Genomic DNA, 16,650 nt, shown 5'->3' on the forward strand with positions numbered 1-16,650 from the left:
TGTTCCAGCCCATTTGGTTCTGTGATAGGTAATTCCGGCAGTGGGTGACTACAACCACCAACTCTTTGACGGAAATGGACCCCAGACTCAAATGGAGGGAAGAACAGCACCTGCAGACTAAGTAGCACGAGAAGCAAGACATACAACCAGCAAGCAGGGCTTTGTCGACGGATGGACAAGCTATGCAATTCGCCACGAACGGATGCTAAGGGCTTTGTTCGCTGAGGCGCATAAGCGCGGTAAAGTTGTGACTATCCGGCCACCGGCCCGCGGCGGGCCTGGCGCGGCCTCTCCCGTTGCCATGGCGGCCGCTCCGGCGGCGCTGGCCCCGCCCCGCCCGGCCTTGGCCACCGCCTCCACAAGATGGCGGACGGCGGGGCAGCGCCCGCGCAGCCGGACGGGGATGTGCCCGCGGCTCCGGGCGCCGGCGCCCGCAGGGACCGGCCGCCCCGGAGCAGCGGCCGCCCGCCCAGCGCCCGGGATTTGCAGGTGAGAGGGCGGAGGTGCCGCCCTGCTCCCGGGGCGGGGCGGGGTCGGGCCGGGCCGGGCGGAGCGCCGCGTTCCCTCGGGGCCGCCCCGGGCCTTCCCTCGGGCCGGCACTGAGGGCAGCGGGCGGTGTGCGGGACCCCGCGGGGCTGCCCCGACGTGCCCTCTGCACCCACTCGGCTCCGCTTCCTTCAGCTCCCACGCCCTTTTGGGGCTGGGGAGGGGAGGACGCCTCTGGAGCAGCACTAGGCCCTTTAGGAAACGGTGTGTGCTCAGTTCTAGGGCTCTCCCGACACTTCACTAGTTGGGTTTTCACTGTCCTTGAAGTTATTGAAGTGCCATTGCATTTCCTGATTAATCGATAGGAATGTCTTGTCCCGTATGAAAATGTCAGTCCGTGCAGATGTGGTGTAAGGCTAAGGACAAGATCTTCTCCCAGGTGTATGTGGGAAAAGTAGAGTGTGATCACAAATGTAATTCAGCATCAGTACTTAAATTTACAAACCCTTTAGCAGTATTACAAACCTTTTTTTTTTTTTTTTACATGTGATTTGACAGTTTATGAAGGTGCAAAATCTTTTAGCAAGAAATTGATTGGAAAACAGGTGAAACTTAGTAACTGAAACTGCCCGTGTTCTATTTAATTGCATGTAATTGACAGAGAAAGATGCGTATGTTTTTTTTCTTGATTACTATTTGGAATTTTCACAGGTTCCTCTTAAGGTTAATTTTGCTGTAATAGGATGCTTTGAGTTGGAAAGGATCTTAAAGATCATACGGTTCCAGCTCCTGTGCTGTGGGCAGGGACACCTTTCACTAGACAGTGTTGCCCAGAGCTCCATCCAACCTGGCCTCCAACACTCCCAGGGATGAGGCATCCACAACTTCTCTGGGAAATCTTTTCTGGTGCCTCACTACCCTCTGAGTAAAGACTTGCTTCTAATATCTACTCTAAATCTCTCCTCTTGTAGTTTAAAACCATTCTGCCTTCTCCTATCACTATCTGCCCATGTAAAACGTTGCTCTCCCCTTTTTTTGTAAACCACCTCTAAGTACAAAAGGCCCCAGTGAGATCTCTCTGGAGCCTTCTCTGCTCCAGTGTTACTGTTGTGTTATTCTCTGAGGTTGCTATTTTGTTGCTACAACGTGTAACAGTAACAAATTCTGTGTTAATACTTCAGGTTCTTAAGGTTGTAGTCAGCTGAAGCAGGCTGGCATTTTGGCTAGATACTTACTGATAAAGTGTTAAACCCCACAGAAGTACCCTCCTGGGTCTGTACTTGATTTGTGGTGCTGCAATACGAGAGGGAGCATGAGGAAAGCGCAGAAACCTGGCTGTGAAACCCTTCCATGCTCTCTCAGCATCCCTCAATAGGGATAGTACAGGGTATGATGTCTATGACTTACCCATCAGCTTTAAATATCTGAAAGGTATTTTCTTCTATCCTCAGATGGAATGGAGGCCTTCAGCAGATTTTTTTGTGCTCACTTTTCTCAATTTAATTTTCTTAATGGATGGACATAATTCCTCATATTTATTTTTTCCCTGCAGGAAATACCTCATAATATTATAAAAACAACAAAAAATAATATGGGATTAATACCCTGTGTTTGTAGCAGTGTGTTTTCAAGGACAGATGATGTTTCATTTTATTTTAATGTGTACCCCCTCTGCATAAAAATGTAATGAAATTGTAGCCTAGTACCTTTTCTGATGTATATGATAAAATATTAATGTCAGTCACATAGTGTGAGCAGAGTGGCTTGGGGACAAAACTAAAGATGATTTGACAAAGTAGAGTCTTATTCAGGACAAAAGAAAGGTTGCTGAAGTGACATTGCAGGTCCCTTACATCCATTTCTAAGAATGAGCTTGCCAGTGACATGGCAGCATTTTGGGAATCTTTGGGAAAAAGTCATTGGGGTTTGTGTAAGTTTTTGTGGAGTGATGCCTTGAATTCAAGCAAGCAAGGCTGAATTTGTTCTTCATCCCAGTACAAGCTTATTTGAATTATGTTTTTTACATTTCTATGTCAAATGTTTGTAAAAATTATTGTTTGCTTCTATCAGAGGGTTAGATTGCTGCTTTATTTCAATTTGTTACCGTTAATGAGCTGATGCTCAATATTTCTTTATGTATTTACTCTCATGACTGAATTTAATACAGATTTTATGTAGCTGGTGAAGCAGTGGAAACTAAAGGATAGCAGAGTGCAAGTTTGAAGTCATAAAGGCATTTAAGCATTGTGTGGTTTTTTTTTTGTTTTTTTTTTTTTTTCATAAAGCACAAGGGAAGTTGAATTTTAGTTGAGGTTCCTTGTGTTGATATTTCTACTTTTCTAGAGAGATGGATATTTCACATTATTTTTTGTCTTATTTCTATGCAATATGTAGTTCTTGAGTTACAGACTTACAAAAATGAGTTTTGTTTCCTCCAGCTGGCCTTGGCAGAATTATATGAAGATGAAGCTAAAAGACAGTCATTGTGCTCTGACAAGCCAACATCTACAAAGATCAGTAACCCAAAGGGATCACAGAGGTAAGATGTGGGGGTTTTTTCAGAAATGTGTGGATAAGTGTCTTATCAGCTCACAAAACTTTGTCATTCCTGCTTGATCCCTCCTAGTATTAAAAGCAATCTACAGTAATTCATAATCAAAAATTGTGAATCCCTGCAATAATTCATTGTCTGTCTTCTCAGAATGCTATTAAAATTTATTTAGGAGCCTTTTTACCAATTGGTATTCCAGGTATTCCAAAACACTTTAAACCCATTTCATGTGAGGTGCTATAACCAAAATGCTGTGTTGCTCATTTTTTACACAGACATAATTTGGGAATTTGCTGTATCAGAAAATTGCTGCAGTTCTTTGTTTCTTCAAAATTCAGTAAACTAGCAGCTTGTGTGAAACTTGGCAAGTGAACTGCTTTCAGTGTTGTTTTTATGTCACTGCCTGATGAGGCAAATAGTGATTCTAAAAATTATTAGGATGTTCCTTTGGGGTGACAGAAATAAGGGCTTCTTAATGAATTTGTTGGGCAGGTGGAAGGAAACATGCATATCTGTATTTCAGTCCAGCTTTTCCTAGAACACTACTAAGCTGCAGTGTTTGCAGTTCACATAACATTTGAAGATTCAGAATAGTCTTGGATGTTTTTTTATAAAATTATCTTGCTAGTTTTTAATTAATTCAAAAATAATTTAAAGAAGATAAATATTTGTAAAACTACTGACAGCCATAGCAGGTCTTGTATGTGGCTTGTTTTTGAATCACTGCTGCCAGTATGGATCTCAGTGTTAAAGGAGGTCAGGCAACAGAAAAAATCTTAGTCACCAGTTATGCTTCAAGTTCACTGCAAATGCAGAAATCTCTTCAGGAACAGAGACAGAATATGGGACACTTGGAAGTAAAGGGGGTTTTGAGATTTTTAGTTTATTTCAGTGAACCCACCTAAGCTGACTAACCAGCTACACAGGACTAAGTTTACAAACAAATAAAGCAAACAGCTCAATTTCCCAGTACATCTCATGAAGTTAAAACTCTCCACTCCCAAGCAAAGGAGAAGCTGCAGTACCATATCTCAAATACTTCAGTGTGACAGTTGGCAAATAGTTGTTATTTGCTGCCATTCATACTGGAATCTGCGTGAAGAGGAAGAGATGAATTAGTAGACTTCAGTTTGCTCTCAGATGAGAGCAGTGCATTAATTGCATGGAAGCAGTGCTGCTCTTCTATGGTAGAAAAAAATAATTCAGTTGGAATTGACCTTTAGTGACCATCCAGTGCAACTGTTAATCCAAAATGACTCTGCCATGTGTGTACTCTTTCCTCCTTGTTCACTCAGAAGCATTCATGGCTGTGTACTTCAGCAAAACAAACCCAAAAAACCAAGCAACCAAACAAAACCCCCAAAACCAGAAAACACAACTCGATATTCTTAGTTTTTGAAAAAGAAGTCGTTTCAGAAGTTAGATATGAAGTTTATGTGCCAGTCATCTTCAAATGTTTTCTTTTATTCTCTTGGCAGTCTTAAACTGGATTCTCTTAAAAGGTTGAGAAAACCGGAGAGAAGCATGAGCGATGACAAAGAAAACCAAAGGTATTTTTAAAACAAAACAAAACAATTTAACAATTGTGAAAGTAATTGGGGTTTGTGTCACATTCACACTTTGCTCCCTCATGTTCTTTCAAAATGCATGTGAGCTAGGTCTGCCCTGCAAAGAGCTAAGGGACTTACTAGAGTGTTAGCTGTACATTGTTGTTGTAAAATTACATTTAGCAGAATGTGACTGGAGTGATGTAGGACCTGTAGTTGCCTTAACCTGTATGGTCATAAAGGTTGTAACTTACACTTGTGCTCAAAAACTTTTTTGTTATTCTGAATATCCTGAATTGTTCTGTGTATCTATTGCTCAAATATTTGAGTACTTCCTTTCTTTCTTGAATACAAATTCTGATAAGAATTCCTGTTTCACATCCTTACCACTATCATTCTTTTAAATCTAATAATTAAAGATTTTCCATATAAAATCTTTGGGGGTTTGGGGGAATAAACACAGATTTATGTACAAAGGAGACATGTCACTCAGGGATTGACAATTATGTGGCATTATAAAAACAGTATGATTGTACAGTAACCTCATACCCAATACTCTCTTCTGATAATTGTAAAATATGATGGAATCAACACATTGTGAAGGCATTGGTCTGAGAAACAGTTTCACATGGATTGACTTGCCTTCCCCCAAATGGTTAAATGTAAAAGTTGAGGAAAGTAGAAAGCAGTTATTAGTTATTAATACTTCCTGTAATCAAAGGCAAAACAATCAGGTTTGCTAGATTTTCATTTATTTACAGATTTTTTTTACAGCATCTATTCCAATGGTATTTAGAGATTGTAGTGCCTTTCTCTAGATAATTGTTGAGGAATATCTTGATCTTTATCATCAAACAGATACAGTTTTGAACAGAACTATTTGTAGTTTAGCATTTTGTCTTCAAGAGCTAGTTATGGTGCTGTAAAGGAAAAAACCCCACAAAGTAGCTTTCACAACATTTTCTGCACGTTTTAAAAAGCCTTGGAAGTTAATAATATTTGTTTTAAAATTTCTATTTCTGATACTGTTGAGAATGAATGTATGCCACATCTTTGAATTAAAAAATTAAATTGTGGCACTGTTCAGGTTTTCCAACAGTTTCATACTTGTTTTGCTAAGGTGGTGTTAGCTCTGAGTTTATATTCTGTCCAATCCAGGCACAGTCCCATGCACAGGACACCCCTGAGGAAATCAGTCTTTCTGGGAGTAGGTGACAGCCATATAAGATGTCCAGCTCCATCAGGACTGTGTTCACTTAAAACTTATGGCCTTGGCCTCTGATCTTTGGGATGTGTTCTAGAAGGCACCTTGGTTCTTTGTTAGTCAAATGTGTTTAGTATAGTGCTGCTTGGATTATTGAGAAGTTTGGAACCAAGTGAAGCATTTATTAGAATGAAAAGGATTTGTGCCAAATTTGCCTCTTTGTTAATTTTTTTTTCTTTTGATGGAAAGAGAAAAATTGTGCTTTTTATTTAAGGCATTGTTGCTTATTTGCATTACTATTCTAAAGATTTTATTCAGGTGACTCAGAATATAGAGGATTACAGATTTCTGGGGCTTCTACAAACCCAAGTAAAATTGTTGCTGAGCTCTTCAAGGAAGCAAAAGAACATGGCGCTGTCCCATTAGATGAAGCCTCGAGAGCATCTGGTGATTTCAGTAAAGCCAAGGTAAAAGTTAAGAAATGTGTTGATCTCTCTTTACATTTGTGTTTCTGAAATTCATCAAACCACAGGAGAGCAAGTGCCTTATAAAGTGATTTATAAATAGCAGATTTGCTCAAAACAGTTTTATATTGTCTGTTTTCAAACAGCTTGCTCTAGAAAATGAAGGACCACACAATTTCAGAGGGAATCATTAGAAATCATCATGAACTGGAATTATATGCTTTCTTTTTAATTACAATTGATTAAATAAGAAACCAGACTAAATTTGCATCCCAAATCTTACCTATAGAATTGCTCCTAGAGTTGTGGTCACCAGTTCAGTGTCCAGATGCAGACTGGTGACAAGGTATCCATAGAGGGACCAGTGCTGTTCAATATCTTCATCAGTAACACAGACAGTGAGGTCAACTGCACCTTCAGCAAATCTGCAGGTGACACCAGGCTGAGTTTTGCAGCTGATGTGCCTGCGGGCTTGGATGCCATCCAGAGGAATCTGAGCAAGCTTAAGAAATGGACTCAAGGGAACCTCATGAGGTCAACAATGCCAGATGGAGCATTCTGCATCTGCATCAGGGCAACCCCCAGTATCAGCACAGGCTGGAGCTTGAAAGGATCAAGAGCAATTCTGGGGAAGGACATGGGGTAGTGGTGGATGAAAAGTTGGACACGACCCAACAACGGCACTCACAGCCCAGAAAGCCAGACATGTCCTGGGCTGCATCACAAGAAGCATGGGCACCAGGGTGAGGAAGAGAATGCTGCCCCTCTACCCCACTCTGGTGGGAGCACACCTGGAGTGATTCATCCAGTTCTGGGGTCCACAGCACAGGAAAGACATGAACCTGTTAGAGTAGTCCAGGGGAAAGCTATGAAAATAATCAGAGGAATGGAGCATCTCCCCTGTGAGGAAAGGCTGAGAGAGTTGGGATTGTTCAGCCTGGAAAAGACAAGGGTCTGGGAAGACCTCATTGCAGACTTCTAATACTTAAAGGCAGCCTATAAGAAAGATGAGGATAGACTTTTTAGCAGGCCCTAAAGTAGGACAAGGGGTAAAGGTTTTAAACTAAAATGGGGTAGATTCACACTAGGTATAAGAGAGGCATTTTTTACAGTAAGTGTCTTAAGACACTGGAACAGATGCTCAGGGAGGTAGTGCATGCTCCATTCCTGGAAACATTCAAGTTTGTAACCTTTAAAGGTCTCTTCCAACCTGAAGTATTCTATGATTCTTATGTTTGAAAAAGTGTACAGAACAGAAGCTGAAATGTGTCACAAAGCTTTCTTAGTCTGACTGTGGCTGCTAGATATAATTTTCCACTTAGAAAATGCGTGGTAGAACAGTACTTGTTTTTTATCTCAGAAGCAAGCTTGTGGATGGCTTTTTTTTCTCTTGTTTTTTTTTTTTTTTTTTTGACCTAGAATTTTGATAAACTGTTTTAGATAATTATTTTATAAGCTTTTCTTTTTATTTTTTTAGTCATTTTCTGGTGGTGGATACCGATTGGGTGACTCATCACAGAAGCACTCTGAATACATATATGGAGAAAATCAGGATGTAAGTAAAATCCATAGCAGAAAACAGAACCTCCAACAGAGGCCTGCTTAATCATGTGTACACCTTGAAATGCCAGTATTATTGTAACTATGTTTATGAGGTGAAAATAAAATCTAAGTATTAGCTACATGTTCAGTAGAAATTGTTGAAGTTTCCGAAGAGATGTTTGTTGGATACCCCTAAGGCCTCCAATATGGAGCTGTCAGATGTAAATTTGTTTAAAATTCTTAGCACACCTCATTTTCAGTGTTGTCCTTTCCAGGTGTTGTCCTTGATTCTCTTAGCTATGCTAACATTTTAATGCTTTTAGGAATTGATTCTTATTGTGGCTTGCAAAGAAGCCCATCTCAAACTGGAGGGCATGGATGGTGTTCTAGGGAAGGGGAAGCAGCAGGCTTGAGGCCTTTCTTTCCTATCACTTAAAAAGCAGGATGTGAAGGAGAGGATGAGGAGAAAAGAAGTTCTCTGCACTTTGCTATTTTTGTGAATGGCTAAAGCAAATTTTCAGCTTGTCTAGAAACAGCTACTAAGGCCAGAGGATGTGGTCCTGGCTAGGGGGTGCTGTTGTGCCACACAAGGAGCCTTCTGGTCTCCAGCAATCCTTCTACTCCAAGTAACAGCCAGCTGTACCCAGCCAGAATCTTTTTTGAGTGGGCTTTCCATAATTGGAAGCATAAATAGCTTTCTAAGGGTAGGCCAGTGATACTGGCTGGGAAGCCTAGTTTTGCTGGATGGCAAAGCACTTAGAAGGAAGAGAGGATGCAGGTTTTGAAGCTGGAAAGCCCTGGCTGGACCTTTCATGTAGGATGTAGCAAAATCAGAAGGGAGCAAAGGAGGCTGGTGTCCACGATTCTTAGCTTTTGAGCTGAATGGAGCTACTTTCAGCTTTGTTGGAACTCAGCATGTAATAATCTGAGGAAAGTGTAGGTTTTGCTGTAACTGATGTATCAGCAGTAATTTTTAATTTTATGGGTTAATTTCTTAATTTCTCTGTAAAAATGTTTACTACTTTTGGAAATAATTAGAACACTATGAAGATCACTACACCCTCACTGTATCATACTTTATGTCATGGATAGCAGATTAAGAGATTCTTTTTACCAAAGTACGAGAGTGGTCTAGAAGAAGATGGTGGTCTATAACTATTGGGCTTTTAAAAAAATAATCTAACAATGACAGTTATAGTGCAAGGTATTGTTCTTATTTTTTCATTTGCCTTCTTGTTTGTGGTGTTGTACAAAATCTGTTTAGTGTACATCAAAATTTCTATAACTAGTCTGTACACAATTGTGCTGCCCTCTTTGTCTTTCTTCACTTTTTTTTAAACTTTTTTTACTTCATAGGTTCAAATTTTGCTGAAACTGTGGAGGAATGGATTCAGTTTAGATGATGGCGAGTTGAGATCCTATTCAGATCCAACAAATGCTCAATTTCTTGAGTCGGTTAAAAGAGGGTAAGTTAAAATGACAACTTTTTTGAGGTATGTCTTTGAAGTGAAGTGAACAAAAATCCTTTCTCCACACACTTATCAAAAGCTCCAGATTTCTTCTTTGCCTGAACCCATAAAATGTGATCTGTATTTGCCACCAGATGCATGGGGCACTTAAAAATTTGCAATACTTTGGTTCTTTTGGTGGGTTAACTCTGAATGATACTTGCTACAACAGCTTTTATGTTCACAATTTTTTCCTAGCTCATTCTATGATTCAGGTGTCAGTATATTCTAGGTTTTGACTGTTAGTTCACTGATTTTTTTTTTCTTCTTTTATGGTGAAATCAATTCATAAACCAATTGAATGTGACTTTGAAAGTATACATAATCTTAGTATTGACTCATACTGTGTGTGTACTTTTTGGTTGATTTCACAGTTCAGAATGTAATTGAAAGTGTAATTATTGTAATGTATTATTTTTGTAATTCAGAGAAATTCCTTTGGAACTGCAGCGACTTGTTCATGGTGGCCAGGTAAATTTGGATATGGAAGATCACCAAGAACAGGAATATGTGAAGCCCAGACTACGATTCAAAGCTTTCAGTGGTGAAGGGCAGAAGCTTGGAAGGTGAAAAAAGCTAGATCTGTTCTGTGCTCTGTATTCATATGCTGTTTCATTCATGTGACTGAAAATTTCAGACTACTTTGTCATGATTGCATTAGTAACATCTGCTTTGGTTTTCTTCCAATCCTATAGCCTTACACCTGAAATAGTCAGCACACCTTCTTCCCCAGAGGAGGAGGAGAAATCCATTCTTAATGCACCTGTTCTGATTGATGATTCCATGCCAGCAACTAAAATTCAAATTAGATTAGCAGATGGAAGCCGGTTAATACAAAGATTTAATCAAACACACAGGTAAATTGATTCTGAATCAATGCAGGTAACAGTAACTATTTCAATAAGTTTGTGTTTTGTTGTTAAATGAGTCTCAGCAAGACATCAAAAAGGGGGAAACACGAGTCTTGCTGAAAAGTATAATTCTGTGTCACTTTCATTACATGGATGTATGATAAACTGACTGTCAAAAATTCTGTACTTGGAAACACAATACATTTGATAACTGCAACTTCTGTTCAAACTTTTATAACCAATGATGTCCTTTGTTTTTTTAGGACATAGTACAAGCTATAATTGTTCCCAGGACAACTGAAATCTGTGTAGCCCCACTATGTAGTCATCCCAGCCCTGGGCCCTCCTTGGGAGGACCAGGTGGATGAGTTGGGAAACACTGTGAAAGCACTTTATTGCAACGTGTGGAGTATAGTCTTAATTGGAATATAGTCCACACTATGGGCAGAGAAATCCTGTGGCCCATAATCAAGAATTTCAGCTTTCTACCTTGTTATACTTAAGGTTGTGACAAACATGACATGGGCTGTAAGGGTAGACTGCAGCTCATATGCAGGAGGATATATAGACACTTCATGCTCATTTGCAATTCCAGCATGGGAGTAGGACATAATACTGAGAGGTAACTTCTGTTTTGGATGGTCATCTCCTAAGAATTGGCAGTGAACTTGATGGAGGTTTTAGATTTGTTAGTAGCTTTGCTGATTAGAGCTTGGCACTGGTTTTATTGATGTTGGGGCAGTGCCACAAACAGTGTTGGCCAACCCCATGAGGTTATGTTAGTGCAAGGTTCTGCAAAGCTCTGCTCTCCACTGCTGAGAGATCTTTGGGCAGAGGACAGAGATTTGGGCAGCAGTTCCACCCATGCTTTAGCACTGTTAAAGCCAGCCTTAATCTGAAATCTGCACAGTTGTGTTAGAACATGGCTACAGCTTGAATCCTGACTTGGAGGTGGTGTTGGCATGGACCCATTTCCTTGTTAATATTGTTACATGGAGAGGTCATCTGTTTCCTTTTTTCCTTCTGGCTCAGAATAAGGACAAAGTGTAGTTTTTCTACCTGACAGTATACACAGACCACAGTGAGGATATTTTAGCTGAGATACCAGTAGGGGGGAAGATACAGCAGTACTTTTTTGATAGTTTAGACCTGATAATATATGCTGAGAGTGCAGGCCCAGATCCTTTCTTCACAGCATCTGCTGAGAAGTGACTGAGACAAACCATGGGGCTTATTGGGAGCCTCTGTAGCTGAGTTGTGTGTTCTCTTTGCATGGAAGGGTAGAAGTGGTAAACTTGCCAGTAACATCTGTAACAACCTAGATTGTGTTGACAGGAACTTGTTTAATTATTATTAACTTTTTCTTGACTGTGAATCTTTATGGTTATCTTCAGCAGCTGATTTTGATCATAAATATGGCAAAGTGCATTACTTGTGTCAAAGGCCTTGAAGACTGATAGAAAGCAGAAATCACTACTTATTTGGCTACAGTAAACTTGCCAATTTATTAATTACAAAAGATCTTCACAGATTTATTCTCAGCTTAATGTCTTAATAGAAAACCCTCAAATTTCAGGATTTTATCTCTAAAATACTATTTTTTATCCATGTCTTAAAAAATTAAATTCTTCTTGTTATACTGTTTATGTGACTGTTTTATTAACTATTGTTCAGAAGTTCGCTACCAAGTGAAAATAGGGGAAAGCTCTTGCTATTGAAGTGCATTAATGATTCCTGTCTGCTTCCTCTTCACTGTGACTATATATTTTAAGATTCTTTCTTCTTTCTAACAACTTCACTTTTTTGGAATATACCTATTAATAATGAAACTTTTGACAGTGGTGTTGAGTTTACTTGACTTCCTGTGTTTGGTATCAGTTTGCAATATACTTCCATGTTAAAATTATCTTTTCTGTTATTTGAGGAAACAAGCAACATTCACTATCATTTTTCTGGGGATTTTTTTTATGTAAGAACCAAAAAATTGTGAGCTATAATCAGTACATCTGGATCAGAGAGAAATATGAAATCTAGAACTTACCTAGTGGTTTAGTCTGCTTAATGGTTTTGTGTTCTCTGATCATGTTAATGTTCAGAGATGCATGTCAGATGGAATCATACAGAGGTTTTATGTCCATCTCCTTTTCACAGGATTAAGCATATTCGAGATTTCATTATCCAGTCCCGTCCAGCTTTTGCAACAACGGATTTTGTTCTTGTGACTACCTTTCCAAATAAAGAGCTAACAGATGAAAGCCTGACACTACAAGAAGCAGATATACTTAACACTGTGATTCTTCAGCAATTAAAGTGATCTTGTGATTGTTTTACAACATAGGGACCCTGCTGTACTGTCATACAATATGTTTCCAACAGATGAAAGAAAGGAGATATCAGTGTCTTTTTATTTCCTCTTTTCCAGGGATCATATTTTTGGATTTCATGTCTTCCAGCTATAACATATCTAATTTTTTTATTTTAATTTCTCAATATTATTCAGGTTATTTTCAGTCTTAAAAATAAGGTTCTGTATGTTAATATGTTTCAAACCACGTCTTATACTAAATGTGAAATGAGATAGGACTTTGTGACTCAGTTTTTTGAGGGGGGTGGGGAAAGGAGCATTTTTCTGAAGGGGACAGTATCTTTCATAGAGTTGGTAAGATTTGCACTATGGAAATGTTCTATGCTGCATTGACAAACAGCCATTTGAAAACTTAGACTGTAGGTTATGTTTACCTTGAAAATTGTATTAATATTAAGGTGTTCTTTTTAATAGGTTTACAGATAATTAATGCCCTAATATAATTTTTGTATGTTCTATTTGTAGTGTTTCATGGTGTAGTATAATATTTATATTATAGTTTTTATGTCATTTTCCTTGTATTGTTGCTCGTATGAGTGAATCAGTTCAGGAGATGCAAACCCCAGCTGTTGCAGACTATAATAGAATGTTCTGAATTGTATTCTAGTTGTGCTACTTGTGACAAAAATAAATATGAATTTTTTTCTTCTTAGTTAGAGAAATGTGAGAGACCACTGTCATCTGGGGAAATTATGTGATTTACAGGAGGCCTCTGGTCATTACAAATCTGAGTGTGCAGTTAGACCCTGTGCAACAGCATGACTCCTTACACAAACAGTTACTTAACCCCAAACAAAAATACATTGAGGTGCACAAACACAGAACTGGTCTACTTTTGTGCATGCAAGTGACAGCATAAATGTGTTAATTGGTCACATATTTTTGACCTGAATTTCAGTTGTTTATATTTGGAATTTTGGCCAAAGGTATTTTGTAGTATTCACTGGGGATTTGGTTGTACAGCTTTCACTGTGCTTGTTTGGAAGCTGTATAATTAAACCCCTTCATCTTTGAAATTACATATTTTATAAAAAAACCTGCCCCAACACTGCACTAAGCAGACAGGAGTCTTATGTTGGGGGAAACTGGCTGCTGTGCTTTAGTAGTATGCAGTTTTTTAGTATTTTTGGATTTATATCAGATGAGTGGATCACACTCTGAAGGAGTATAGGTGGGCTGTATCTCTTGTACCAGTATGTGTTGAAAATTGCTGTTTTCCATGTTTATTTAGTTCTGAAAATATCAATACTTGTTTATTTATGTTAAGGTTATAATTGCTTAGTATATTCTTACATTTTTACCTCAAAGTAGATATTTGACTGAGTAGATTTTAAACATGCAGTTGTTTAAAGTATTAAAGTATTTAAAGTATTTTGTTTTGCAGTCTGAATATCTGCATGATTTTAATCATAATTAATTTCATGTGCTAAATAATTAAAACTTTAAGATCGCAGACAAGGTTTCTTGTGTTATTCCAGATTTATGTTGTGATAGAGTGGTAATTGTGTTGTCTGCCAAATATTTAAGCCTAAACATAAAGGAATTGTCATGTACTGTGCTGGTGTTTTATATCCAATATACAAACAATTCTCTATGTAAATGCGAGGCCAAAGTTTGTGATATCAATTTGGGCAGTCTGTGGTTTGGGCATATTTTGGTTCAGGATACAGGTAAAGTTACATGGCTTATTACTTCTGAAGACCATTATTGATTAAGCAGTGATGTATGAAGAAAAGGGGTTAACTAAATTGTTTTTTGCCTCTTATGCCAAAACCTACAAGTACATATTATCACAGTCTCTTTGTTTCAAATACCTGTTGAATTTTAGTGTTTAATGGCAGCTGAGAGTAACTGGGGGTCCCAGAAGTTAACAATATTTTGTCTAGCACTAAGAAAATGTATCAATGCTTATGTTTAAATATTTCATGCTTCTCAGTACTTAAAAGCCTATGGAATCTTCCACCTCATAATTTTAAGTCATAACTTTTATTATATAAATTGTCACTTATAGCTAACATCGTGGCATTTTTGGCACAAAAATGTTCTTTGAGTGCAGACCTATGTGGATATGCAGTTAAGATGGCTACAAGGGAGAAAGAGCTTGGTAGAGGATGATGATCTTTCTCTCACAGTAAGGCTGCTATGTTTAGGAGTAACATTTAGTTTCCCTTAAATAGAGGTAATAATCCTATTGCTTGCTCTTGTAGGCAGCCTATGAAAGGCTGAGGCTTCACCTCTGCTTGGCTTTCCTAGAAATCCTTTATCACACAAGAGCCAAATAATCAAAACCTGAATGTTTTCCTTAAAGAAAACTCCTCAGTAATAATTGATTGTGGATAAACACAGCCTTGTTAGTCTTTGGGTTTTGGTTTTTTCCTCAGCAGACCACTGAGATGTTTGCAAGCATTCTGCTTTAATTAAACTACTGGACACACTTGTATAATTAGCATATACTAGCAGTTATCTCATGCTGTTCTTGCTCTTTGGTGAAAATCTGTCCAATGTTAAATGAAGCAAGGAAGAGCACAGAGTACTCTGAGGAGCTATTTGCTAGCTCCCTGCTTAGTTGCTTGCACTAAGTTACAGGTCCCATGGTCCTTAAATTGTCTTATGCTGTGCAGGGAGAAGAGACAGAGATGCATCTCCCCCTTGCCCATGCTGCTTAAAGCTGGCAGGCCTCAGCATAGGCATGTGCTGCTCTGGGCAGGTGAGACAGCAGCAAGAGGTGGGGGAAATGCTGAATCAATGGCCTGCCAAAAGCATGTCTGGTGTTTTTGTAGGATGGGTATAATTGCAATGGGTCCTGAAAACAATAAAAGTGGTGCTGAATCTATTTAGCCTGGAAAGCACTGGCCCTGGAATGGGGTTAGATGAAAACAGTGCAGCAGAACCATCTACACCTATTTGAGGTTTACAGAATTGGCTTTGTGACTGGGAGATGATTTTAATCCCTGTGTTTGTAATTAGTGAATTTGATCAAATTTGAGTTTATGATGCTGGTTCTGCTTCTTAACGACCTCTCTTGAGAGAGCATTTCCAGTGAGTCTTTGGTCCTAAGTTAAATTTCTTATCTTAAAAAAACTAAACAGGTAACTTACAAGGAGGAAAACAGGGATGAGGTGATTTAAAGTGGGCAGTTACTTCACAGGGAGGAAAGCATAACACTAATTAGAAGCTTGTACAAAGCTGGAAATTCAATTCAGGTATTCTCAAAGGGAAATTCAAAAACAGTTTTCAATAGCTGAACTACTGGAATGAAGCAGCCTTAAAAATCAACTTTCTTTTTTGTTGTCGTTTTTTTTTGTTTGTTTTGTTTGTTTAAATTTTATTGTTATGCTGGCTTTCTGTAAGATTTGTTTTAATTATACCAAATTTATTTAGGTTGGTACTGATGTAAAATAAAGTAAAAAAAGATGGCTTCATTTTTGAAAAGCAACTTGCTTTGCCTTTGTCTAGTCATAATTAATAAACTCTGATGTATGTTTCATATTCAAAGGGCTGGAGATGTTATGTATATCACTGTATGAATTCAAAATTTCCTTTACAAGCCTTCCAAAAAAAGTCTGCTGAATATCAAAGAACTCAGATACTAGAACTCAACTTCTTACACTTCTTAGTTTTAATTCTCCTTTAGTACTGGTCTTGTTCTGCCCATAATATAAGAGCTCCCTGGCAGCATATCTGAACGTTAAAGCAAAGAAACTATGTTTAAAAACTTTTTCATCTAAAACTGAGAAATGAGGAGAGTTCTGTTCACTGGGAGCTGTCTGCTCTGGAGTTAAATATGTGATCTACAAGTTATGTGGTTTGGCTCTTTTTCAGGGATATGGGAAGGTAGATTTGTTATTCCACACTGCATTAAGATAAATCAAGAGAGAAATTCTTAACTTTATTAAAATTATTAAAATTAAGTTTTAAAAAATTCTTCAGGGATTTATTCTGGAAGAGCTACTATTTTGCATTTATAAACCTTTTCCAGTCCAAATTTATTTGGTGAGCTCTTAGACCATTTAAATACTAACAAGCAAGAATTCACAAATGGAAATAAGCATGAGTCATTTTTCTAATCTGATGTTTCTAGCTGAAGTTTGAATAGAAGGGACTGTTTATGCAGGGCCAAGATATTGGTATT

The 16,650-nt window shown here is 38.5% G+C and overlaps 1 protein-coding gene across 2 annotated transcripts; it reads left to right on the forward strand.

Annotated features, from left to right (window-relative positions):
* The first annotated feature begins 363 nt into the window (after positions 1 to 363).
* On the forward strand, positions 364 to 16,016 carry UBXN2B (UBX domain protein 2B). 2 transcript variants are annotated; one of them, XM_058805621.1, is made up of 9 exons: positions 364 to 489; positions 2,925 to 3,025; positions 4,516 to 4,587; positions 6,096 to 6,255; positions 7,730 to 7,807; positions 9,151 to 9,260; positions 9,731 to 9,868; positions 9,998 to 10,159; positions 12,305 to 16,016. In XM_058805621.1, exons 1-9 carry the CDS (start codon positions 364 to 366, stop codon positions 12,465 to 12,467), a joined length of 1,110 nt encoding a protein of 369 aa, XP_058661604.1. In that variant the 3' UTR covers positions 12,468 to 16,016. The 2 variants fall into 2 exon arrangements, with proteins under 2 accessions (XP_058661604.1, XP_058661612.1); XM_058805629.1 differs by having other exon boundaries at positions 13,176 to 16,016.
* The last annotated feature ends 634 nt before the right edge of the window (positions 16,017 to 16,650 follow it).

The sequence above is a fragment of the Ammospiza caudacuta genome, chromosome 1 (genome assembly GCF_027887145.1).
Source record: "Ammospiza caudacuta isolate bAmmCau1 chromosome 1, bAmmCau1.pri, whole genome shotgun sequence".
NCBI lineage: Eukaryota > Metazoa > Chordata > Aves > Passeriformes > Passerellidae > Ammospiza > Ammospiza caudacuta.

Bases quoted from the DNA above. Each gene is read 5' to 3' on its own strand.
- UBXN2B (XM_058805621.1), top strand. From the start codon at position 364: ATGGCGGACGGCGGGGCAGCGCCCGCGCAGCCGGACGGGGATGTGCCC. The intron at 4,588-6,095 runs GTATTTTTAAAA...ACTATTCTAAAG, and splicing joins GATGACAAAGAAAACCAAAG to ATTTTATTCAGGTGACTCAG. The intron at 10,160-12,304 runs GTAAATTGATTC...TCCTTTTCACAG, and splicing joins AGATTTAATCAAACACACAG to GATTAAGCATATTCGAGATT.